Source organism: Corticium candelabrum, chromosome 8, assembly GCF_963422355.1.
Source record: "Corticium candelabrum chromosome 8, ooCorCand1.1, whole genome shotgun sequence".
NCBI lineage: Eukaryota > Metazoa > Porifera > Homoscleromorpha > Homosclerophorida > Plakinidae > Corticium > Corticium candelabrum.
In genome coordinates, this window is record NC_085092.1 from 1,315,001 (window position 1) to 1,342,500 (window position 27,500).

The following is a 27,500-nucleotide window of genomic DNA, read 5'->3' on the forward strand; positions in this document are numbered from 1 at the left end:
ATAAGGAGATATAATATTAACTCGAGAAATGGTTCAATTTTATTGCAATATGACTTTCAATATAAATCAATTTTTACCTAGGTTTAATTAATACACACAACAGAGGTCCGCAGGCTGGAAATTCTGTGGGTTCGGTCAAACCGCTCTACATGCTTGTATGTAAGGATTCTCTTCTTTCCTTAGTCAACTAAAAAATCTTCAGATAGTATTGTTTACAATGCATATATTTACTCAATTGCATAATGTAGTTTGTAACACACTTACTGCAAGAGATTCCAACAGGAACATAATGCCGACAATGGTCCACGTACCGAATTGAACACTCGGCCAATAAAGTTTCGAATCCGAGACAATGAATCGAAATCGAATGTTTCGACCTGATAAAGTCATCTGACGTTAAAGAGAATTGAGACACATCGTTGTATCCCAAATGACGGCACACAACCATTGCGTTGTGGTATGTCCAGTCGCTTCCACAAACGGGTGTCCACTCTCCGTTATAATACACTTCTAATTTTCCCTTGTGTACATTGTCTCCATTTCGAAGACGAACAGTCTGTGTATCTAAAGAGACGATTTCAGAACAGTTTTTGTTCTATAACAAATGTATAGAATCTGCATTCTCTTAGCACACTACAGCCCACCACGCGTGACACAGCCACACACAAACAGCCACACACACACACACACACACACACACACACACACACACACACACACACACACACACACACACACACACACACACACACACACACAATCCATCCATTCATTGAGGAGATGCAGGCCAAAATCATCAAGTCTACACTGCTCGAGGTCTGTGTCGACCAAAATGCTGTTGATTATATAAACCTTGTTGTTTGAAAGACTGATGACAAAACTGACATGGAATACTTGAGGCGGAAAAATGAAAACGTTGGTGACTAATCAAAATTGCCTTGTTAAATGACTAAAATGAACAGCCAGGGTGGTTACAGTGAATAAGACTCTCAGTTTTACGAGCCGTTGTTCACGCCGTCGTTTCCTGTCATCTCTGAGGCTCTTCTCTTTGTTTTCTGATTTCTTGTTGAAAAGTTCTGCACTACGTTTTATAATAGAGCCAGAAAGAGTTGCGCTCTTTAACTTTCTTCCTTCTGGATTCCAAAAAGTTACACTGTTTGAGGTGACTAGTTCAGCGTTATTCTAACGACGATTTTGTCTACCAATATTGCGCTTGCAACCAACAGAAGCAGACACAAGAAGCTGCTTGGGTAAGCGATTATTGGACATCTTTGAGAGATGTCCAGTTAAACGAAGACGACGTTGTAAGAGAATCGATGAGATCTTTTGCTGTTTAGCCATGTTGCGTCTCGTAGTGATACGCTTCTTCTCCCTGACAGAGAGCCCCAATATAATACCAATGCAGCGAATCAAAAAGGCCTCAAGACGACGAATATGAGACTCAAGGAGGTCGGTGCACTTGATACCATACAGCAAGGTTAAAAGGATCACACTGTTCAAAAGACGAACCTTGGTGCTGGCCTTGCTCTTACGTTGATACCACAAGATTCGACAGAGTGACTGCATGAAAGGCATTTAAACTTTACGGATTCTGGAATTAATCTCTTTGTCCAAACCACAATTATTTGAACAATGCTGCCCAAATATTAGAAATGAGCGACCACTGCAAGGTGATCGTCTCATGGCACAAGGAAATTGGTACAGGAATTTGAATGTGTAAGCACTCGGATGGTAAAACTGCTAAGGGTTTCGTCATTTCGCAACCAATGGCAAGACTCAGTTTCTTAGAACAGTCTGATAGAAAGTCTAGCATTGTGGTGCAGTCAAGCCAATTGTCAGGTAGAAGAGCCTTGCATATCGACGGTACTGCAGATCAATCACCAAAGACTCAAACCTCAATGTATTTCTGATCGCGACAAGATCAACATTATGAAGGTAGGCTACTTTGATGCCCATTCGTCGTGATCTGTGCTCGTCCAGAGCCATCTGAATGGCAAAGTCACAGTGGAGACTGAATAAGGCGAGTGCCAACACACAGCTGCCGGACACCGTCGGTGACAGGAAACTTGTCTGATACCTTTCCATAAGCTTTACTGCAAGGCTGGAATTGTCGTGTAGGGCAAGAATAATGACCGCCAAGTTGTGAGGCAACTAATGTGAATAATGAAGGATGTTTCAAAGAGCATTGCGGTTGACCGAATCATATATATGTATGCCTTTTAAATCAAATAGTACAAGCATAGATGGAATGGTGATATTCTCGTGCTCTCTTCGTGAATAGCCGTAGAGAAAAAAGTTGGTTGCCACATGCGGCCTCTACCGCGACGGAAACCACACTAGCTTTGACGGAGAAGTGGACGAAGAAGTTCTTAAGCTCTGGGCTTGAGGCGATTTAGGGTAGGTTTGGCAAACACATTACCAGATATGCTTAACAGGGCAATACCACGGTAGTTGTCGCAAAGGTTATACGGCTCTTTCTTGTGCAAGCGCACAAGAAGTTGATTTTTGCAACATTCCATGTGGGTGTTAGAAAAAAGTCAATTTTTTTAAACCAAGAAAGATTAGCCTACATCAGACCCACACACACACACAAACACACACACACGCATGCACACGCACGCACACAAACACACACACAGACCGACAGATACACACACACATACACACACACACACACACACACACACACACACACACACACACACACACACACACACACACCTCCAAACACCAAATGTTCACACTCTCTCGTAAAAAAATCTTAGCAACAGAGCACAGAACATCTTACCGCATTCAACTCCCACTACGTCATCGTTATTGCATCGTTGTTTTGCTTCGTTTGAACAGCCGCTTAGCGTTGTTTCCATGCCACTACATTTAAATTTAGTCTGCAAAGTTGTTCTATTTCCTCGACCATAGAAAGAATTGTTGTGGAATTTGACGACGCTTGGGTATCCCAACTCTTTACATGCAACACGTGCTTCAGCAAGACTAAACCCGTCGTCGCAAATAACCCACCATGTTTTGCTAAACACATAATGGAAATCACAGTGACGTATTTTAAGATAAACAGGTATTACATGTGTTAGACAGAGTCAATATTCACTGTTTCAGATAAATTGACGTGCTTAATATTGTTAGAGTATATTCAGGTATCCTCCATTTGTTCGCTGTTCGAGTCGATTTACAATTCACTTACTCATTTATTATATTTTACATACAATACCTATAATCTCAGCTGCATTAATTAATATAGAAGAAATCTGGAGTTACCTTTGACTAAGAAATTAGAACTAACGTCATAGATTATGCTAATTTGTTTAATTAAACAGCACTAATGTATGGAAAAAGAAAACAGAACTACTATCATTAGATTAGGCAATTTCTTCAGTAGATAATTGGAAAAATCGGATCAATCTGGGATCTTTTTTGATTAAATTCGTCAATAATAGTGTTAACTTTTCCAACCAAAATGGTGAATTGACCCGATTGATTCCATGCAGGAAGCAAGGAAAACGTTTGACAAAGCTGTTGAAATTAAACAGTCAAGATTTCTAATAATATAAGAACCTAGAAAATTCTCACAACGACGAATCTTGTTCCTGCTTCTCCAATCACCATAAACTCCCAACATTTAATAAAAAACCTTTTAATGAAATTACCAATATTTATTCACTCATTTATTCTATCTTCCTTAACTTTTTCGTCAGGTCACGAAATAATAACGAGATCTGCGTGGTTCAAATAAATGACTAGAAAGAGTGTTGTAAACTTGGAGAACTTTGAACCATTCTGAATTTCACTACTATAACGTAAAGAAGTCGGTGCTAAAAATTGGTGGGTTCTTATCATGTCACAGTTTTAAGTAATTATCACATTGTAGTGTATTGATACTTTGTATTGCGCAGTGCACGTTACTTAGATAAAGCACGCTATTTCATTGGGTTCTATAAAAGGAGACACACACAATAAATCAGACTGTGGTGTTACACTCACTCGGCTGTCGTGTTGCTACTCGCGCCACCTTACATTTTGGTGACAGGAGTAAAAGTTGTGTTATGTCTAAAGACTCTCCGTAACTTGCTCTCATTTCTTGACCGTGTTTCCGTGTGGACATCTTTGAAAGAATATGACGAAAAAAAAGCGTTGGCTCTTGCCTCGAGACTTGAAGGACCAGCGTTTGAAAACTATCGACGACTGACAGACGACGAGAGGACAGACTACGCAACAATTGAAACTTCGCTAAAACGAGAGTTCATGTCCGGAGGAGCCGACCGAATGCAAGCGGTGAGAGAATTAAGACAGCGTAAATGGATGGAAGGTGAGGAACCGATTGAAGCGTCTGCTCATGAGATAGCTAGATTGGTTGACTTGGCTTATCCCGAGTCTAATGATGCGAAGACACTCGCACGAGACGCATTTCTAGAGGGTTTGCCACCTAACTTTCAACTGTACGTAAAACTAGATGCGTCTATTATGACAAAATCGCTACGTGACCTTACAGATGTGGTCCACCACTTACAGTTGGTGGGAATCGGGAAACAATCGCGCAGCTATCCATCACATCTACCGGTAAGTCATGTTTCAGAACCGGAAACGCAGTCATTTATGGAAGTCGGCAACATTCAGTCATTTCACGAGCCTAAAAATATCGCCCAATCAGTGACCAGTCGTCAACAACAGCCTTGGCAACCAGAAAGATATAACGTAGGTTGCGATCGTAGACGTAACTCCAGAAGACGTTTCTGTTATATTTGTGGAAGTCCTGAACACATTCGACCGAATTGTCCGCATATTCGAGATTGCCACCGTTGTCTAAAGCCAGGACACCTCGCCAGGAATTGTACAGCTCCCTGCCCAGCAACAAATCGTGTAGACCAGGCAAAAGAAGGGCGTGTTTCAAATTTTACAACCGCTAGTCACGGACTCATTTTGGTAAGGGCTACAATTTACGATCGAAACTACACGTTCTTAGTCGATACAGGAGCGGATATTAGCCTGCTACCGTACAGCGTCGTGGAGACCAATAATTTACCGTTACGACGTCGTATGGTCCGGCAACCAATAATGGTGGATGGATCTGCTCTTCGGTGTGAGGGCATGACGGATATGTTGACACTAACGATTGGTCCTAGTAAGATTTCACAATCATTCTACGTAGTCAGAGGACTTGAATATGGTATCTTGGGGACGGACATACTGGCACATCTCAACGTGCAAATTGACGTTGCTACGAAAAGTCTGTATCTCAATGGTCAAAAGGTCTCCACATTCGAAACTGTCACGGCGGCTACTAGTTCGGTTTGTCTGATAAAATTCGGTCAAGTCTACTCACCAGACAGAGTGGTAATTTCACCAGGAGAAGAACGGACAATATGGGGAAGAATTCATTCAAACACTCCAACCACGTGGACGGGTGTAGTAGAGGTACTGCATGACTTAACTGAACGATCGGGTCTACTGGGATGTGCAACTGTAGCGGAAGGAGGTAAAGAGAAGAATGTTCCTGTTCGCGTCTTGAATGTCACGGAAGACCCAGTGACCGTTTATAAAGGCCAATCGTTAGCCGAGTTTACTGAAGCTATGATGAATGAAGGCAGAACACGTGACGATGCAACAAAAACTGGTAAGATAACGTACGACCCTATCGCAGAAACGACCCTTGGAGAGTCCATTTCCACGGAACAAAAAAATCGCCTTGAGAGGTTACTGCGAAGGTATAACAAAGTGTTCGCTTACCCAGGCAACGAGGGACAGGTAAATCACATTGAGCACACCATTCCTCTAACAACGGACAATCCGATTGCATGTAGACCTCGTCGCCTGCCAACACAATGGAGACCCGGAGTTGAAGAAGAAGTACAGGAACTGCAAAGACGAGGCGTGATACGACCATCTGAATCGGGCTACGCAGCACCGGTGTGCCCAATAAAAAAAGACGGTTCAATACGTCTCTGTGTAGATTATCGCGCCCTCAACTCCAAGACAAAGGATACGGCGATTCCAACTGGAAATTTAATAGAAGTTGTGGAATCGATGGCAGGAGCCCAATTTTTCAGCCACATTGATCTAGCGCAGGGATACTACCAAGTGCCGATTGCTGAGAACGACAAAGAGAAGACGGCCTTTCGAGCCCCGTCGGGCCTTTACGAGTTCAATCGAATGCCATTCGGATTGAAAGGCGCTCCAGCGACGTTCTGTAGGATGATGGCTTCCGTGTTTGGGCACATGCCCCCCCCCCCCTACAACTCGTACTGTATATGGACGATCTTTGTGTTTTGTCGGTTTCGTTCGATGATCATCTTAAACAGTTAGAAGACACTTTTAAGACGCTGTTAAATTACGGCCTCCGAATTAATGCTAAGAACTGTCAATTTGCAATGACTGAAATTATCTTCTGTGTATCGCTTTCAGCACTTTGAAAGAGATGTTGATTTCTAATACAGTTCTGAGTCATCCACATCCAGATAGAACGTATGTTCTTACAACAGATGCTTCCATGGTCGGGATAGGAGCAGAATTAGCTCAGCAGACGCCAGAAGGAATAAGACCAGTTGCCTATTTCAGCAAGACACTTTCCAAATCAAAAAGGAAGTATTCCGTATATGACAAACATTTCTCGCCATTGTGATGGCTGTCCGTCATTTTCGCCATCATCTTATAGGAACTAAGTTTTGTTTGAGAACTGACCATCGTCCATTACAGTTTTTGGCCAATACCAAAGACCCCTGGGGTAAACGTGCTAGATGGATTATGGAATTGGAAGAATATTCATTTACTGTAGAATATATAACTAGTCGAGAAAACGTTGTGGCTGATGCTCTAAGTCGACTTGAACACGAGAAAACCCTGAACTTCGACCAATCCGAGAAAATAGATCAGAACAATAACCCTCCCAACCCGATCGCCGCATTTCGACTTCCGGAAGCTGCAACGTTAGTAGCCAGTATAAGAGACGACTGGTCTATGGAAGAATTTATGAAGGCACAACAGAGAGACCCACTGTTAACGGAAATCAGCGATATTGTGGGTATGGACCAAGTTGGCCCACGTGTTGATATGAAAAATCAATCAAAGGTGGTAAAGGTAATACTGAAGGAAAATTTGACTTGGTCTCCTGAAGGTGTGTTCCAGAGGATCGCTCCGTCTGGACTGTTGCAAAATGTTGTACCGTCGACGTTAGTTGCAGAAATATTACGTCTTGCCCACGATGAACCCTTTTCAGGACACCAGGGAGTGAAGAAAACGCTTCAAAGAATCTTACAGCGATTCTGGTGGCCTACAATCAGCGATGATGTTGCACAGTACACACAATCATGCGATGTTTGCGCTAGAAGAATGTCGGCTTGTCCAAGGGCACGAGCACCGTTAAAAGAGCGACAGCAGGCCACACAACCATTACAGAATATTGAAATAGACATCAAGGGTCCATTGCCGAAAACTGATAACGGCGCTCAATATATATTCGTCATCCAAGACGCGTTCTCCCGATTTGCAGAGATGCATGCGATCTCAAGACAAACGACAGAAGAGGTATGTGAGAAATTGCTTGAATGGATATGTAGATACGGGATCCCCACATGTATACATTCGGATCACGGCACCTGTTTTAGGAGTCGAGCATTTGAAGAATTTTGTTCAAGGTATGCTGTTAAACATACAATGTCAACTCCATACCACCCACAAGGGAATGGCTCGGTTGAGCGCTTAAATCGCTCCTTGGGTGAAACGTTGTCTAAATTGGTCGCCTCGAATCAATTAGATTGGCAGAAACACCTTCCAGAAATACAGTTTGCCCACAATACCACATTTCATGAATCTATCGCCACCACACCTTACAAGGTCGTCTTCAAGAAAGATCCTAGAACAATAATTCATGCGGCCGCAGACGTGATTCATAGGCCACAATCTGCCGGAATCAACGAAACCTCATTAGAAGTTGCGACGGATAGAGATTCTGGAATATCTAGGCTCTATAGCAGAGTCAAGACAAACTCGGAACGAATGGCAGTACAGAGAAGAGAAACTTACAACAAGTCGAAGCTCGTATTCCATCAGTATCAACGTGGTGAGTTAGTGTGGGTTAGGAATAAAACGGGAAGACGGAAAGTATCAAGATCTCTTTCACCGCGTTGGATAGGACCGTATGTTGTTGTTAGACAAATATCCGATGTTGTCTACGTCTTAAAATTGCCTCATGGCAGTATAGAGATAACACTACACCATGATGCTCTGAAGCCATACGTACAACGTGAAAGACGATTTATGCCCGAAAATACATCGAGGAGTCCACGTTCCAGGAGCAGCCGACCGGTAAAGCGCCCCACTTCGACAGAAAATCATGACAACACGGTCGGTTGCGAGAGCACTGACTCGGGAGAAGAGTCACCATCCGAAGCGAAGGGAGGTGCGGAAGACCAGCCTGGAATGCAACTAGAACAAGAGAGCCAACGCGCTTCACCTGAACCACAAGTTGTTCTAAGAAGATCTAAACGGATTCGCAAACTACCCAGACGATTGGATGATTACGTTTTAGAACCAAACGATGGGGAGGATAGTGATGTAGTGTATTGATACTTTGTATTGCGCAGTGCACGTTACTTAGATAAAGCACGCTATTTCATTGGGTTCTATAAAAGGAGACACACACAATAAATCAGACTGTGGTGTTACACTCACTCGGCTGTCGTGTTGCTACTCGCGCCACCTTACAACATCATGGTGTAATGAATGTTAGCGGAGATGCTGTTTAGCACTGCAAGAAAAAATAAATAAATTTCATTGCGGATAAGAAATGTGAAAGTGGATACCAGTCAATACCGCTTGATAAAAGGGCGCTCATGCATATTTGCTCATATTTACAGACATTTCAGTGTGCTAACGTAAATTTTAAAGAAAATGTCATAGGAAGATTTTTGTGAATAAAATATATTATAAAAACATGTTTTACATAAAAAATTGGTTACAATATCTTGCAGCAAAGTCAAGGGCAGGTCACTTTCTTTCTCCCTTTTCCCACATTTCGTTGTGCATTTTCTCAACTTCTATTTATTAAATTTCTTGCTTTTGGAAGAAATTTGTTTGACGTGAAGACTCGAAGTTGAATGCAGTCTCCGTTATAGTGTATAGTTGTTCAACCAAAGTACCAAACAAATTGTAGCTATAATGGAGGCATAACAGGACGTCAGATCTGAGTTAATCGTCAGGCTGAGATGGGAAAATGTCGGAAAACAACATTGACCGGTACCTATGGGATTTCGGTGCAAGGCAGTTACAACGATATCTTGTTAAAGAATCACAGCAAAAAATGGTAACCAGTGTCGTAGCCGAAATTTGTAGATTTAAATAGAGAACACAAGTGAAATGGCGCCATTGTAAATATTTGCAAGTTCGGTTGGGAAACCAAATTATCAGTCTTGTTTTGTTACCTTCTTAAATTTCGAAATAAAACGTTTGTGGTAATTAATTAGCAAAAAGTTAAAACTGCTGGTTTTGATATGGAGCTTTCTCTAACGTTTAACGTCCTAGTATCACGAAGTCGCATTACTTCCATCTTTCTGTCAATTTCGATGGCTAAATATGCCAAGAGCATAAATATTGTTTCTGCTTTGCCTGAAACCTTTTGTCGCTATAGTGTCAAAAATTTTAATTTTTTGATACTTAAACACTATCAGCTTTAGCTAGATCTTGTAAAACCCGTGTTGTAGTTAGTTGCTATGCAAACTGCAGCAGCTTCAAGCACTATCACGTATGGTTTAAAATAAATAAGTCCATACATTTCAATTTAATTAAATGATTGCCTTGTAGGTATAAGTACTTACCATCTAAAACCATTTTATAGGTAATGTGCACGAGACTATCAACTTGTGAGAAACGGAAGGTTATAGACGTTTAGGCTAGTAGGAAACACCCAAAGTGAATGGCTGAAACTTTTGGATAGACGTGCCCCTGCTACTAGTCCTGCCCGTAGTTACGCCACTGTGCTGATATTCAGAAGCAGGTTATGATACCGATTAAAAAGCAAAACGCTGTGCAGAACCCGTTGTCATTTAAAATTTTTGTTGTCTACTTAACTGACTTTCTAAATTTTGTGGAAGAAACCGTGATATACTGCTTTCTGTTTGGCTGCATGTGTGGGCAAAGCGTGCGACATTCCTCGGGCCTACCGAATCTTTAGAGTCGTATTCATGCAGTCCTCTCCTCGCGCGTTACATATATACCCGTGATCGACCACGTGCTGGCGTTATGTCACGCGACATTCAATATTTAAAACTACACACTTCAATAGGCCGTCTCAGATTCCTAAATTGCCCCAAAACTTATGTCAACCACATTCTACCCGCGGCACGGACTACTCATTCTTGTGCAACCACACGTAGACATTTTTGTGTTGTCGCTAGAATACAATTAGAGTACAATTGCAAAGCAGATCTACATTGCTAGTATTAGAAAATGCAGCTAGCAAAGGTCACTCTCACTAGCTTCCAGGTTAGGCGACAAAGCAGTGTACGATTACTCTAGCCATCTACAGCGCAAAGCAGATCAGACAAGTGCAACAGTTGGCTGTCTTGAATTTCGCCAAAAGAAATCAAATCAAGACCTGAACGGAAGAATGGCGTCTGTCACCACCTCTCATGCAGCAACTCATCTGAGCTGTGCATTCAACTTGCTTTACGCGAACACCTGGAAATACTAAACATTGCAATAACCTAGAGTTACTTTCTGGTAGGCTCCTACATTGTATACGTTAGCAGAGGACGCACCGTGACCGACGAAGAAGTGGGTGAGTCTTTATCGCAGATGGACAATCTCGCTATGTCGGAGTCTGTTCTGCCGCTTGTAGAAACGACCACAAAAAACAACCGCACTATGACAGAGCTCTAATTATACAAGCTTTTGTTCCTGTGTTCATTTTGTGGTGGAAGGATGAGCAGCCACACTAAAATGCTGCAATTCAACGCGTTACTGATGCCTGCTTTACAGATTTAAGAATAGTGTTCGTGGCCTTGTAAGTAACGGCCCTACATTACAAGATCGCCTATGTCTTGCCTCTCGCAAAATAGCAGAAATGCATTGTGCTCTCTCTTGTCGAAATCTGTTTCAGCGTAACTGATTAACTAAGTAGGAGTTGGTATGCTCACAGCTACGCTATTGGTGTCATAGCCTCGAAGTTCCAGACCGTCTCCTAAAAAAAGAAAGAGAGACGGTCTGGATCAACTTATGATCAAACCGAGTTCGGAAGTAGGCGTAGTTACCTAAGTGAAATGGAAGGGTTGTACCAGTCAAAACACCTCTCTAGATAATAGCGCTATGCCACCCGATGTGACAATAGGCGATCGATTAGGTTAATACATTTTAGAGGTGTGTTCAAACAAGGTGGGTGGTAATCAACTGCGATGACGACAAATCTGCATCGGTCCGCTGTTCGGGATGCATTGAATCAATTTCGAGATCCTTAGGCGCTGTTTCAAAGGCACGGTTCAGTGCAGTTTTACATCACGAAAGATGCACGAGCATGCAATCAATTACGAGCTGTCTCGAAACGCAATTGTGGAAGACGTCTTTGCCAGAAGCCGTGCATGTCATTACAGAGCTCTCGACGTTCATTGGCCGCCGCTTTAATGGCGGCAGCTTGCTGATTGGGTGACTCGGATCACTTCCGAAATCGGTTTGATCAGAAGTTGATCCAGGCCATCTCTCGTTTCTTTTGGGAGACGGTCGGAACTTCGAGGCCACTTGTCACACACTAGCCTAGATGATACCAAACATTTTCACATTGCATGCAACATGACAACATATTAATAGCCTAGTATTACACCTTCAACCAATCAGCACAGATAAAATGCATCATGTGAGGAACTTGTTACTCACGTGACATAATATGTTACCACGCGAGAGTGCAACGCCAGCACGTGGTCGAACTGGTCAATATATACGAGAGTGCGAGGAGAGAACTGGGTACGAGTCAAATGAATATCTAGATTCTTCACGTAGGCCTCAAGGACACTGTCATTCGAACAGAAATTAACCGGCCAGTTGAGTATAGATCGCGACACAGCTAGGCGATCATAAAGCAATTAATTAATTACATGTTGTTGTAATCTGTACATAAACCCATATATATACTCGAATTTTAAAAACTTTTTCTTTGAAAAAGAAACATACGTAGGGATTGTATAAAAAGTTACAGATACAAGATCTATGGATAATATGAACCAAAAGCCATACATCATTGGTGAATCCTTTCATCCCCCAAAATGTAAAATGTAGGGAATGTGAGGATTGGAAGGATTCACTAATGATGTCTGGCTTTGGTTCGTATTATCTATAGATTTTGTTTCTGTTACTTTTATACAATCCCTACATCTATTTCTTTTTTTCCCAAAAAAAGTTTTAAAATTCTAGTATGGTAAGTTTTTAAGATCTGCAAAAGCGCAGCCTAGGACGTGTCTCCATTAGGGCCTGCAAGCCTAAGCATTATAAGATTTTGCGCAATTTCATTAGTGTTAATTAATTAAACCTGTTTAATTAAATGTAATCATAATTAATTAGCTTTCGTTTATATTGCCTCGTTCCATCTGTAACTTAAAATTTGCATGCAAATTTGGGTGCCCAAAGCAATCTAAGAAATCCCTCTGGGTTTAATTTTCCCCTGGGATTTGCAATAAATACTGTCATTGGTTTGCCAAACGCCTGAAACTTTCGCCAATTAAAAAGTTACCTGGATACTTGGTTGACGAAATCAATGTGACAATTTATTGCATTGAAGAAAATTGCTATAGATCACTATCAGTTTCATAAAGCTGCAGCAAGACCAACAACGAACTTATTTGCTATAAATTTACACACTCACTTGCGCAGTATCTCAATTGTGCCTTCCGCTGCTGTACTTCCGCCGACTAGTCGCAAAGCCGCTGCATAATAATAACATACAATAATAACTCAGTTTCCTGTTCACACACACTCACACACACACACACACACACACACACACACACACACACACACACACACACACTGGTAGATATTCGACTGCATGCAATTAAGTACGAAGTCAAGCTACTTATAGTATTTAGTCTTTAAAGAATTGTATTTCTAGTAACGGTAATACAAACAGCAGCCTAATCTTCTTGTGCAGCGGGCGTAAAAACCCAGGTGGGAATGGGGCGATTCAGCCCCTCGCTCACAGTAGGAATTAATATTTTCTGGCTACTAACTTTGCAAATCGAGGTTAGTTTTTGCTTACTGTGATAACGTCAACGGTACAGCCCCTTGCCCGTAAACATCTTCCCACGCCAGTGTAGTGTTATGTCACTAACTAAGCAATTACAATCGGTTTTGTGACTTTGGCTTGCGGGATAGTTGGAGTTTAGCGGTAACCATACGAATGTACAGATATCTAGAGTAGCCAGGATGGAAAGTTGGTAGATAAAAGGGAAACTATCACTTTCATACATGGCATATTTCTTACATTTACTGTATAATTGCATTAGTATTGCAAACATAATTGTGTCAATAACAGAATGCTTTCTATAAAGCGTAGCTAGTTTTCCAAGGCTGTGATTCCTCTAAACCTCATTTGTGGATATAATAGATAAATTGGTACGTGCGACTGTGCAAATTAGCGATCAAATCTAGAGTGAAAGTACACTTGTAGTTATGTAGTGCCAATGCTATGTTCCTCAGTGCAAGACAATTTGATAGGAGGCGAGGAGATATTTTACTCTCCGACCATTGCCTGTTGCTTATTACATTTGTCATGCGCAAAGTGTGGATATGGACAAACCGTGGATGTCTAGTTTTTTCGGGTAATTTAAGAGTTACCCGGTTAGGTTTAGGATTAGGAGTAGCGTTAGCGGTTAGGGGTTGGGCTAGGGTTAATCTATTATGTTTAGGGTTATGTAAGCATGGTATTGGTGATCCATGGTTTGTATACAGGCAATCCATGGATTGGATTGTCCAAAACCTGCTTCGCGCAAAAGATATACACCGCAAACTTTCATCTAATTAGCCTGTTAGCTTCCAACTATTATATGATGATATTAGCGGGTCAATTACTTAACTTTGTTTCCAATGGCATTAGGTAGCAAGTTAATTACCGTCGTACTAAAGTTTTGAACGTCCATTTTTAGCCTCTGGTTTGCGCAAAGTCACAAATACGCCGCGGTTTCATGATTCGTATTGCTAGTCTAAGCTCATCCTCTAGTAACATAACAAAGATGCGACATATTGTTTTTGTGACGTTGTCGGTGTACATTAAATTCGTAAGGCCGCGTTTAGAATTTTCCTTGTGCGAAAAAGTGTCATGATGACGCAATTCATGCAGTCATCTACGAGTGATTACCTACAGGCATGTCAGTCGCTAAAATAATTTATTGCCTAGAATATGCATAATCATTTGTGCTTCCCACCAATTACAGCATAGTGCATGGCTACGCAGCAGAGTTAGCAAAGAGTGACGTAAGAGTTACTCAGTATTGAAATATAAGATTCTTCAGTTTTGATCAGCTATATCTCAATAATCTATTAAATTAATAAATACCAAGCTGAATCTTAATAGACCCGTGCTAGACTTGGCTTTACTCTTGGTTGACCAACAACTGATTCTAATATTTGATTTGTCTGAATTATTTCACTTTTTCATGCCCAAGGTACTCCAAGTTCCAAAATCAAAGTCACTAACGGTTCTGGTCAAGCTCATACATCCCCTATATGTCAAAATATATCTACAGCTTTAAAGTTGTAACAAAGCGACAGCATAATAATCTCGTTCTTTTCCCATTTATCATGCAGAAAACCCACCACGCTGCAGTTGAACTATCTCCAAACTTCTGCAGTTGAATTAATGTTAGGAACTAGAAATCGTTGGAGTTTTGCTCTGCAATGATTGCTTTCAATATCGTAAAACAGTAATGCCTCTTGTTATTACAATGTAATCGGTACAAATGCTCTTTTGATCTGGTGCACGGACGTCACTGTTCCAAGAAGACACTTTATTGGCCACTTTATGCCTAATTAAATCTGAAAATAATAGCATTAGAACCTTTGTGATAATAGATGTTTGTTTTTACTGCTCCAAAAAGACTTCTTATGAGCCATATAATAATAAATATACCAACAAGTAATTAAATTTAATTTTAAGAATTACTAATATATAGCAAAAATAATATCGCATGCTTTTGTTTAACAATCATCACAATGGCGTGTCTTGAGTGTTCATCTAGTTCTTCAGTCTAATTAAAAACAACTCAAAAGAATTTAGTTTCTCACGTTCACTATCTCTACACCATATTGTCGTAAATGAAAGCCTACCTCGAATACAAGCTGATCTCGACTACAAGCCGAAAATTGAAGACGGTCGTGTTTAGAAGCAGATTTTTTGTTTTGACGCGCGCGGTCGCATGGACGTGGGCATGGGTCGGCATGTGCGTGCAGCAATAGTCTTGTATGTAAACAGGTATTGTATAAAATAGATTTTGAAAGCTAGAAAAAGTTAACAAGATTTCTGTTAATGATTGAGAATAACAACTATTGATTTGATAAACTGAACCGACTGTATAGTAATATATCTTTACCAAGGTAGACAGATGCAAAATGTAACTTTTGGCCTACTCCCCCTTCTTGCGAATAGCGGCTTGGAACGATTCGTCTATTCTATGGCTTTCCTAAATTTTTGTGGTTTGAACAGTTATAAAACGCTACAATTATGCTAAGCTTCTGTCCTAACTTTAGTAACAAGCATGCAGTAATTTCAAATATTACTTCTTAACTTAGCTGTCACTGCCACAATGAATACAGTGTATCTCTTGAGTTAGTGTACTTACACCACTACACAAAAACAAGATTGACAATTGACGTTGGGAGTTTAATGACTGTAGATAAGATGAATATCAATATCAAATATCAAATATAATACAATTTGTAACACAGCTTTAGATATTGGCAAATCATACTCTTTCTAATTACACAGTCGCATTTGTAATACACTTACAGCAAGTAATGCTCGCTTGTTCTTGGTGATTGCCGTATAGATCTCTGTAGACAGAACACTTCAGCAATGAACTTTCTGATCCGTTGCATTTGACGTCATATTGTCTTCTTATTCTTCTTGCATTGATAGATGGCCATTGAGTCGAATAAGACTGTACAAGACTATTGTACCCCAGTTGACGACATACAACCACTGCTTCATCAGGATCCCAGTAAACACCACAAACCCTGCCCCAGTGTCCATTATAATACAATATTACATTTCCATTCTGTGAATGTTCTCCGTCAAGAAGACGCACAGTCTTTGAATCTAAAAACAATAAAACTATTTTACAAAACCATATGAATGCGCTTTTGCACAAACCATTTAACCTACGAACAACTAAACTACACCACACACTCACTGAATCAGTCATCAGACGTATCTAAACAGAGGTGGCGAAAGCTGTTATGGATTGAGGTTGCAAATGCAAGGTATAAATGGAAGTCGCCTATTTGTTATATGTAGATGTGGCTAAATAATTAAATAATAATTAAGTAATTTCTAAAACAGTAGACGTATAACATAATTAAATTAAACTTTTGCTAGGTCAGTTTAGTAACTTTTTATACCTTCAACGCTGATCTATTTCTTACAAATCATACATAATTGGACAACAGCGAGAAAAGTATTATGCACATAGAAAAGACAGTGTACTACTTCATACAGCATTGACGTATCATTTCAATACCAAAGGCACAGACGATTCCCGTAGAGAAGAACACCATTATCATTTTATAATTAAGACAGAACACTTATGAACAGTAACCGCATCGACACGATAGTATCACGCTGAATTTAGAAAAGGCTTCACATTTGCTTTTGAAGCTCAAACGTTCTCACTTCCGGCTGAATTAATTCTCGTCGGCAGATGCAGAAGCGTCATATAGAGATGCTTCTGCCACTTTCTCAAGTTTTGTCCTAAGAAGCGAGTATAAGGATCTCTGCTTACTTTCGTCAGACGTGCAGCTACGGAAGATCATTTGATAATTGCGCCAACACATACCTCTCTCTTCAAATATTTAATACACCATAATTGTACGATTCGAAGCTATTGAATTAATTAAGTTGCTTCTATTTAGTTACTGCTGTAACATTGTTTTATCAGCAATCAAAATGCTAGACAGGATTCATTCAGGATCATAACCAGTTATTATTGGGGAGGCATTGCGTCCCTTCTTCCCTCGGTTTCCCCCTGGACATTCCCCTTAATAAACCATCCACGTCACAATCAGATATGCACGTACACGCGTATACGCAAGCTTGAACTTCCACGTGAACTAGTGCACGAACGTATACTCGCAAATATCAACTGCTATTTTGGCGTAAGTTAAAATATTACCATATTACCGTTCTATAGGCCCGGATTTACCAGAGTGCTGGAAACCCCCGGTTTTACTGGGATGCTGCAAACTATTGGGCAAAAACAAGCTATCAAGTTCTGCAACATGCAGAGAGTGATCTGTACCTCACACTACCAAAATCGAATTAAGCAACGACATAGATCCAAAAGACAAACAACCGATGTACCCCCTGTCATACAACTACCAGTCTAGTCTACATGCTATCTGTCTATAGTGTCAATATACGATAATCCCTTTCCCTCTTCCCGTTCTCAATTCCCATTGATTCTTCTTTCTCGTCTGCCTCCTCGACAGTCATTTCTGTATGTTCTTTCTGTTCTTCCTCTGCAAGGTCTTTTGCCTTCTAGAACGTATTGTAGACTCTTGTGAAAGCTGGGAGTCTGGTATCCGCATCTGCATTAAAGTGTTGTTGGAAAGAAGATACTACTGTTCCTTGATGCCACTGGGAGCATGCACTATCAAGAACAATCATAGACTGTAGTGCCAAAATATTATGGACGTTTTTCGTACACGTTTTCCCCGAGAATTCATCCCATAGATGTCATATACCCACTCTAACTAACCCGTTCAACAACAATATTAAGAAAGCACCCGTTGAGAATATTCCTCCGATCCTTAATGGCATATAACCATTGTGACAAGTTTAGTGTCAATTACCCATGGCTGCCAACGCAACACTAACCGGAGCTTCTTCTTCCCCGTAGTTTAGCGGGCACTGACAACGTTTTGGCAAGGAGATTTCAGAACGAGATACTTACCACAATAGTCAATCTTACCACACCTAAGCTTGTATTTTTGTGAAAATTTTTATTTAACTCTTTCAAACAATTGTTCTTAATCTAACTGTGCATTTACATACCCGGTTGTATTGTTGCGTTTAAAGTCTGTTTCAAATGGAATAATGGACAAGATAATTTGCATTTGAATACATTAAAACATGTTATATATAATGAAGCCTATAAAATCCAAAATACAATTACGCCTTTTCTATTCAAACCTAAACTATTCAAATTCTAAAAAACAGATGACTGCCGTTAAACTGAAGTTTTTTTTATCAACCATTAAGGCAAGAATTCTCTATTCACGAGTAGAACGTCTATAATTTTATGTAAATTGTTTACACAATACCATTGGTGTAAATACCGGCAGCTAGACACTCACACTCACACGCATGAGCGCACATACAAGCACACATTCATTAACAAATACGCGTGCATCTCACCACATTCAACTCCTGCTATTCCGTCCATGATGCAGCGATCTTCTGTGTCGTTTTTGAAGTTACATTGGTTCAGAGTTGTTTCGGAGCCGTTACATTTAAAGTCACTTGCCCATATTGTTCTATTTCCTCGACCATAGAAAGAATTACGGTGAGATTTGAGAACGCCCGGGTATCCCAGCTCTTGGCACACCACAAGTGCATCAACATCATCCCAACCGTCGTCGCAAATAGTCCACCATTGGTTACTATAAATATACAAACTGAAATACGGAAGTGTCTATTTAACTTGGTAAACAAACATTCAAACGCTCAATATAATGGTACGAGCCATATATGAGCTTGATAGCGATTTGTAGCGAGGTTGTTTACTAAATATACCAAATGAAGTTATTACACAAAAATAACTTTACTGAACATAATAGCTCTAGACTTGCAACGCTAGAGACAAAAATGTTATTTCTTGAAAATAGCAAATTAATTAAAATAGAGTAAAGCCATGTGTATAGCACCTTGTCGTGAACAATGTGTTTGCATCGTTTCCAGCAGACGGTGAGCGTCAACTGAAAGATGAACAACAAATGTCTTATGTATTTAAGTTACATACACATTGAAAGTCAAAATTTTAATATTGGTCCGACGCTTCCGTACTTTCCGGACAATTTTTCCCGTCTTTGTACAATTTTATTATACATTTGGTAATAGCAGAATTGCCTATCTTACAGTACTACAACTGCATCTCATTTTCCTATTGATGAGCAACTCCATTCTGATCAGAGCAACAAGACTATCTCGCATCTCTCTAAGCAATCTGTAACACCTGAGACGCAAGACTGACATATGTAGAATAGATCTTTATGAACGTATGACTTTGCTTCAAGTATAGTACACGAGCTACACAAATTATTCAATTATCAAACAAATAGTCAATGACCTTGATAAAACTCTCTAGCAGTTAAATTAACTTTGTCCCTATCCTTGAAACAATAATTGTAGAAAACAACTTGGCAAGACACCTTTTTGTTATAGCAACTTGCACACACCAATTGTCTGCGCTATGCAAGGAATAATCGCCTGCGCTAAATTATGGCTTAGATAATACATGCAATTTCAAAGATTTATCTAAACATAGAAAATAGTAAATTGGTAACTCGCGTACTTTCAAGAAGCACTTCTTGCGTAGATTGACCGACTTAATTAATTAAAAAATCTGCGGAAAACAACAGGTTTTTCAAAATTGACACAAATATTCTATTATTTAGCAACTAACACTTTCAGTAACGATTTTTAAAAAACACTAGTAATGTATAGGTCCAGCGGTGTAGTACATGGTTCTGTCAAAAACATACAATTAGCCAAATATATAGATGCTACTATTCTGTTCACGCTGGATAATGATCTAAGTCAGTGAAAAGATGCGCTTCTGTTTGCATTATAAGCAGTTGAAAGGCAGCAGTGGCGTAGGAAGATGTTCACGAGCGGGAGACTCTAACGGTGATGTCATCATGAGTGAGCAAAAACTACCTCGCTTGCCAGACCGTAAACAGATCTGCAAATATCAGTAGCACAGAAAATTTCAATTCCTACATTGAGCGAAGGGGCTTCAGCCCTTCGGCACCAGCCCATCCTCACCTCCAGGCCATCCTCACCTCCAGCCCATCCTCACCTCCAGGCCATCCTCACCTCCAGCCCATCCTCCCCTCCTAACATCTAGTTCCCGGTTCCTACGCCGGTGGGCAGTGTCTGCAACACAACTGTATGAAAGTTGAAACAACACTTTGCTATAGTATGGTAAAACAGCAGTGCTAGCTCATTCTTAGTTGCAAGTGAGCATAGTCTTCCACGGACTTAAAAGTCTTGATGGTATAGCACAACAAGAGTTTCTTCAAATGAATATGTTGAAAATTATTGTTACATTATTGGTGCTAGGTCCAGGGATACTGTGGGAACCGCGAAAATTGCGGCTTCGTCCAGTTATCTAAGCCCTCACGGCTGAGCTGTTTCAATACGCCAACATCCATACCACCCATCTTGATTTATAACATAACAAGGAGTCCGCTGACTTGCAGTATCAGATATCCTATTATGTTGTGTTTGCTAAGTGTAACCTAAGTGCTTGTTGTATACAGTTGCTCTCCGTAATAGAATAAACGGTTACTGTTGATTAATACTCGTGTAAAGTGGTCTTATCTACATCTTTGACCCTAGGTGACGCTGATATAACACCTGCAATAGACCAATAAGCGCACCTAACAGTCAAGTGGATGCTATAATCAACTGTCCTACGCTATCGACAGTCTAAGCTTTTATACCAACTTATGGACCATCAAATGTCTAGTGTTGCATCATTAATGTTATTCTGCGAACAGGATTCATGATATTTCCACAAATGAACTAGAGACTGCAATATGGCCAAAAATTTTCGAAGAGGCGAGAAATGTTTTTGAAGATTCGCAAAGTTTATAGACCTCACACTGTAAAGTAGGATTCAATACTTAGAGTTAGCAACATCGCAGTAATTGTTAATCCTAAATTTTAGAATATTCCTTTAATTTATTTGTATACTGAGTTGCTACTATATAATTACGTCATGAATTCATACTCATCTTACAGCATTTTAGCTGTCATACACGCAGATTTTATTGCACAAAGATATTTCTTGGTATAGCCTTTTCACAAGTTTAGCATTTACACAGGTTTAGCCTCTTTCAGCAAGAGAATGGAATACTAGAAGAGAGCATTAAACCGCTCAAACGCATAATCTATTGTAAATCCAAAACAGCAGCAACTAAAAGCACGGCAGCGATGTGTCAGAGACAAACAGTTCTATACCACGGCGACAATAATAGATAATAGAAATTTAGGATTATAAGTTTTGATGTTAGCAACAGTTAAAATACCGCTAAACTTACCTAATGTCAAAGCACTATTTATACCATAAATTATTAGTCACTTACTTGCGCAATATCTCAATGGATCCTTCCGCTTCTGTACTTCCACCGACCAGTCTCAACGTCGCTGCATTAGAGCAAACGAAATAATCAAGTTGTTATATGTTTCATTGGTTTACACACACACACACACGCACGCACGCACGCACGCACGCACACGCACGCACGCACACACGCACGCACGCACGCACGCACACACGCGCACACACGCACACACACACACACGCACACACACACGCACGCACACACGCACACACACACGCACACACGCACACACACACGCACACACGCACGCACACACACACACACACACGCACACACGCACACACACACACACACACGCGCACGCACGCACGCACGCACGCACGCACACGCACGCACGCACACACGCACGCACGCACGCACGCACACACGCGCACACACGCGCGCGCACACACACACACACACACACACACACACTTGCTGCTTCTCTTCCTACTATATTGCCACCGGCAGAGCGTACACGCTGCCTAAATTGAGGGCCAAAACAGTGTTGAAAAAAGTCATAGAGCAAATCTGGAGTTTTTGTCTATATCCATTTTCCAAAGGTTTACGCAGTAAGATTTGCAAGACCTTTGCGTGTGAGCTAGCGATGACGTTCTAGTGATACCATAGTGCAGATACGCTGGACAGACGAGGTGAGAAGAGATCAAAAATAATGCGCCAACGCCCTGGTTGGTGGTTCTTAGATACCAAACCGATCGGGCTTACCTGAACTGTTGACACGCCAGGATCCACTATACCAAACACACGCGATGCTGCAACCTCAGCTCGGAGATAGCTGTCGACGACCGACGAGTTTGCAGTAGCCGATTACATGTTTCGTTTCGCTGATTTGCACATGGCATAGCCGTAGGCGAAGCCGATCCTGGAACCGTCTGTTAAGCCATCAAGTATGTAGTTAGCAAAGGACTGTTCCGCGTGAGACGCGAGCTCTCGACGCCATGCTACCAGCTCTAGTGGTGAGACGGAGGACACCGAGTTTGGCTGCATTACACGACCAGAAGGACGACAGCTGTCGATTGCCAAGAGGTCAGGCAAGTAGCGGTCCTGACTGACACGCAGGTTGCAATCCCGGGCTGACGAGTGTGGCATACCTGTGAGCATAGAGTGATATACACGACATTGTAACTACCGTAGCGTCAAAAGACCAGCTATAGACAACTCGGACTGTACGAATAAGTGATACGGTAAAACATGTTACACATTTCTATTTTCTGCAGAAGAGCAAAAATGATAGGACCAAAAAACCCTCCACATGACAGAACGCACATGCGATAGTACGCTACCTCCATAAACCAAGTCCGCTCCCGCGCTAGGAGCATGGCTGAGCTACTGCTGCCGAGCAGCTCTCCCCATTGAGGTTGCATCCTGCTCACGGCCAGACTTCTGAAGGCTTTTTGGGAGCGGATAAGCTTGAAGATGGTTCCGGGAACTCTGGCAGCTTGTGAGAGCGTCGACATCGCAGGCACAAATGACGGTACGTGCAGTCCGGAAAGCCGCTGCACGAGGCAAAATTGTAGTTACGGCAGACAAGTTTGTGACCGAAAGAGCCTCTCATAGACCGATTGTGCTGTGCGTACGCACTAACCCGACCGCTGGTTAGCTTGGAGACGGGAGCAGCTGCTGTGAGAAGCAGCTGCAGCAGAGATGGCTCTGGCTCCAAAGCACACGATGAGGCAGGATGGTCGGCTTCCAGTCTGTGTGGGCAGCGGAAGGAGCGCCTGGTCCATAGCCAGAATGGTTAACACATATAGCGAGGGGTGGAGCTGACTCCACGAGAGCGAGTGATTGGCCGCCGCTAGCTGCCGGAATCTTGCATCATAGATGAGCCAACCCATTCCGCTGTGGCACTGCGCCTCGTGCACGACTAGCCACAAGTATCCCCGAAGATCGAGTGCTCTGCCCGGGTGGCGCTGCAGGAGAACGCCTGCGTACACAGCAAAACACTGTACCCAGGTCGGTATGCCCATTATCTGACGGGGACGACGACGGCTGGGCGCTTTACCTTGCCCCGCTTGTGAACTTTGCATACGCCTGAGCATCTCCAAGTTGTCAGGTAAGAGTTCGACAAAGTCCACGTATTCCAGTGCTTGGACCTGGCAAACGACGCGTGCCAGAATGGGTACCGTGCCTTCACCAACGATACATGATCCAACAGCAAACAAATCTGGCGCATGAGGGCCGCATGGTGAGTCCAAAGTCTCGCCCGGGCTGATTAGGCTGACCTCTTGCAGCGCTGGTGCAGCAGACAGGGCGCCCAAAGTTTGACCTGAAATATCGACGATGCCTCGGTGTCAAAACGTGAGCACCTTGGGTGCGCCCTTACTTACGCAGAGGCACATTAGCTTATCAGCGCTGCCACACACAGATTCAGCTGACACACCGCAAGACAGAAAGCTGCCACCGCTGGGTAGAAGCCCGTTAGAGGGACCGCGCTTAAGTGACAGCCCCGCGCAAGACCGCCACAATCATCGGCATGAGGCGCAATTAATGTGGGGGAGACAGCAGAGAACTAAAAAGGCAACACGCCTGTCGACAACGCCAGTATTTAACAGATGTCCTTACCACTATAAGTAACCTGTATGACTTGCACAGCCGACAGTCTCAAGGACCAGGTAGACGAGAGCATGGACCAGGCGATGTGGACTTACGGACCGACATGCACTGAACACGACATTCAACTGGCGTGCAAATATTACCAATACCGTAACATCGCTACTGGTTAATGCGCATGTTAACCAGCTACTCTGTCGAAGTTCCGGATTGACCGACGTAAGAAGTGACGCTATGTTGCCGTCCTAAAACAGTTATTGAGTGCTTCCAGCTGACCACGCAGAGAGCTAATACAGGAGATATTGTTTGATAAACGGCATGTAACAAGTGCCTCTCAGAAAAGCCCAGTCGGACCACACAAGAAGTAACGCCTGAGAAACGGCATGCCAAAGACACTTGGCAGATTCCAAGCGCACGCGCCAGCCGCCATCATCCCGAAACAGCATTCGGAAGACATGTGGCAGACGCCACACAGCCGCGCCAGGAGGTCACGCTCTACGCCACAGGTACCGCCAGGCGCCGCCACAATTAACGCACCAACGCCGCAGGTGGCGGCAGGACGGAGATCTCGTTTGGCCACCCAACAATGAAAAAGACCACAACGACAGCAAAAAGCATGACCAGACTAGTGCAGTTGCCGAGAGCCCATGAAATCATAGCAAGGTATCTGGCATCGCTGCACATGCGGAGAAGAGAAGAAAGAAAGAAACTGTAAGGATAGGGCTTAGCGGAAAATCAATACAAGAGAACGAAAAACATCGCAACATGCGAATGCGTGTGTGTTTTAACTTGCTTGCTTCTCCGTAGCACCGACGACGAGGATGTTGCGACGGAACAGCTGCCAACTCGACTAGGACTGCTTCCCTGGCCGTCTCAGCCATAAGCGACTTGAGCTCACTGAGGGCGATGGTGAATTTCGTGTCCTCGAACATGGAAAGAAAGAAGGAAAGCAAAATTGCGTTGGCTGTCACAGAGGCTATGAGCGCAATGACATGGTTGCGGCGGCAGGGCTACGCATATACACTTCTTTTCGATGCGCGCGCTACGTTCCGGTGTGCAGTCAACTCTGTCTAACTGCGTTACACCGCATATAGTCTACAAAATTTTATAGTCTAAAACTTATACTACAAAGAAGTACTATTATCTACTGGAATACCATAATTTATAAAAAAAACTTAATTTATATCTAAAATAATTCTTAGTAGAACAAAATAATACTTTCTTTATGAGGAGCTTTGATACGAACGCGCGTAATACCCGTTCAATTTTATTCCAACAAGGGTTTCAATATAAATAAATTTTTTATCTAGTGTTAATTAATACCCAGTGCAGAGGCCCGCTGGTTGGAAGTTCTGAGAGTTTCATCAAACCGCCCTTCATGCTTGTATGTAAGGATTCTTTTCTTTCCTTAGTCAACTAAGAAATCTTTAGATGGTATTGTTTATTATGCATATATTTACTCAGTTGCATAATGCATTTTGTAACACACTTACTGCAAGAGATTCCAACAGAAACATAATGCCGACAATGGTCCACGTACCGAATTGAACACTCGGCCAATAAAGTTTCGTATCCTCGACAATGAATCGAAAACGTAGGTTCCGACCAGATAATTTCATCTGACGTTAAAGGAAATCGACACACAGCGTTGCATCCCAAATGACGGCACACAACCATTTCGTTCCAGTATGTCCAGTTGCTGCCACAAATGGGTCTCCACTCTCCGTTATAATACACTTTTAATTTTCCCTTGTGTACATTGTCTCCGTCTTGAAGACCAACAGTTTGTGTATCTAAAGAGACGATTTCAGAACAACATTTGTTCTATACGAACTGTCTAACATATTTCACGCTCTTAACACACTACAGCCCACCACGCGTTACACACACACACACACACACACACACACACACACACACACACACACACACACACACACACACACACACACACACAATCCATCCATCCATTCATTTGCTGCTTGTGCTTCATGATTGCAATGAGGATACAAGAGATGCAGGCCAAAAACATTAAGTCCAAACCGCTCGAGGTTTGTCTCGACAAAATATTTGGTGATTATTACGTCCTTGTTGTTTGAAAGACTGATGAAAAAACTGACATACAATACTTGAGGCGGAAAAATGACAACGTTGATGACTAATCCAACCTGCCTTGTTAAATGCCTGAAATGAACAGCCAAGGTGGTTTCAGTGGAGAAGACTCTCAGCTATTACGAACCGTTGTTCACGACGTCGTTTCCTGTCATCTCTGAGGCTCTTCTCTTTGTATTTTTTTTATTTCTTGTTGAAATGCTCTGCACTTCGTTATCTTTCTTCCTCCAGGATTCCAACAATTTGCACTGTTTGAGGTCGCTAGTACATCATTATTCCAATGACGATTTTGTCCATCAACATTGCGCTTTCAACCAACAGGAGCAAACACAAGAAACTGTTTGGGTAAGCGATCATTGGGCATCTTTGAGAGATGTCCAAGTAAAAGGAGACGACGTTGTAAGAGAATCGACGAGATTTTTTGCTGTTTAGCCATCTTGCGTATCGTAATGCGATGCTTCTGCTCCCTGAACAACATTCCCAATATATTTCGAAGGCGAAATTCAAAAAAGGGCTCAAGACGACAAACATGAAGCTCAAGGAGGACAGTGCACTCGATACAAGATAGCAGGGTTGGAAAGATTACACTGTTCAAAATACGAACTTTGGTGTTGGTCTTGATCTTACGGTGATACCGCGAGATCTGACAGAGTTACTGCATGAAAGAGACGTAAATCTTTACGGATTCTTGAATTAATCTCTGTGTCTAATCCACAATTATTTTGAACAATGCTGCCCAAGTACTGGAAATGAGAGACCATTTTAATAGGCTTGTCTCATGGCACAAGGTGAATTAGTACAGGAATTGAATGTATGAGCAATCAGATGGTAGAACTGCTAAGGTTTTCGTCATTTTGCAACTAATAGCTAGACCCAGTTTCTTACAGCAGTTTGATAGGCAGTTCAGCATTGTGGTGCGGTCAAGCTAATTGTCATAGAGAAGAGCCATGCATATCATACTCCAGATCATTCTCCAAAGATTCAAACCTCAAGGTCGTCCTGTTTGCGACAAGATCAGTATCATGAAGGTAGGCTACTTTGATGCCCATTCCTCGTGATCCGTTCTCGTCCATGGCCATGTGAATGGCAACGTCATAGTGGAGACTGAATAAGGCAGGTTTAGACACACAGCCCTGGCGGACACCGTTGGTGACGAGAAACCTGTCTGATTCTTTCCAATAAGCCTTTACTTCAGCTCTGCAATTGTCGTGTAGGGCAAAAAAAGACCG

The 27,500-nt window shown here is 42.0% G+C and overlaps 1 protein-coding gene across 1 annotated transcript in view; it reads right to left on the reverse strand.

Moving 5' to 3' along the window:
- LOC134183643 (scavenger receptor cysteine-rich domain superfamily protein-like) overlaps positions 1-27,500 on the reverse strand; it is a 45,277-nt gene that overhangs the window by 3,472 nt on the left and 14,305 nt on the right. Inside the window, exons 4-10 of the mRNA XM_062651227.1 lie at positions 25,653-25,952; positions 21,571-21,631; positions 18,617-18,861; positions 15,992-16,300; positions 12,854-12,914; positions 2,789-3,027; positions 265-564 (exon numbers count right to left, since the gene is read on the reverse strand). Of these exons, the coding sequence (XP_062507211.1) occupies positions 265-564; positions 2,789-3,027; positions 12,854-12,914; positions 15,992-16,300; positions 18,617-18,861; positions 21,571-21,631; positions 25,653-25,952 (1,515 nt within the window). The remainder of the gene's footprint in view (positions 1-264; positions 565-2,788; positions 3,028-12,853; positions 12,915-15,991; positions 16,301-18,616; positions 18,862-21,570; positions 21,632-25,652; positions 25,953-27,500) is intronic.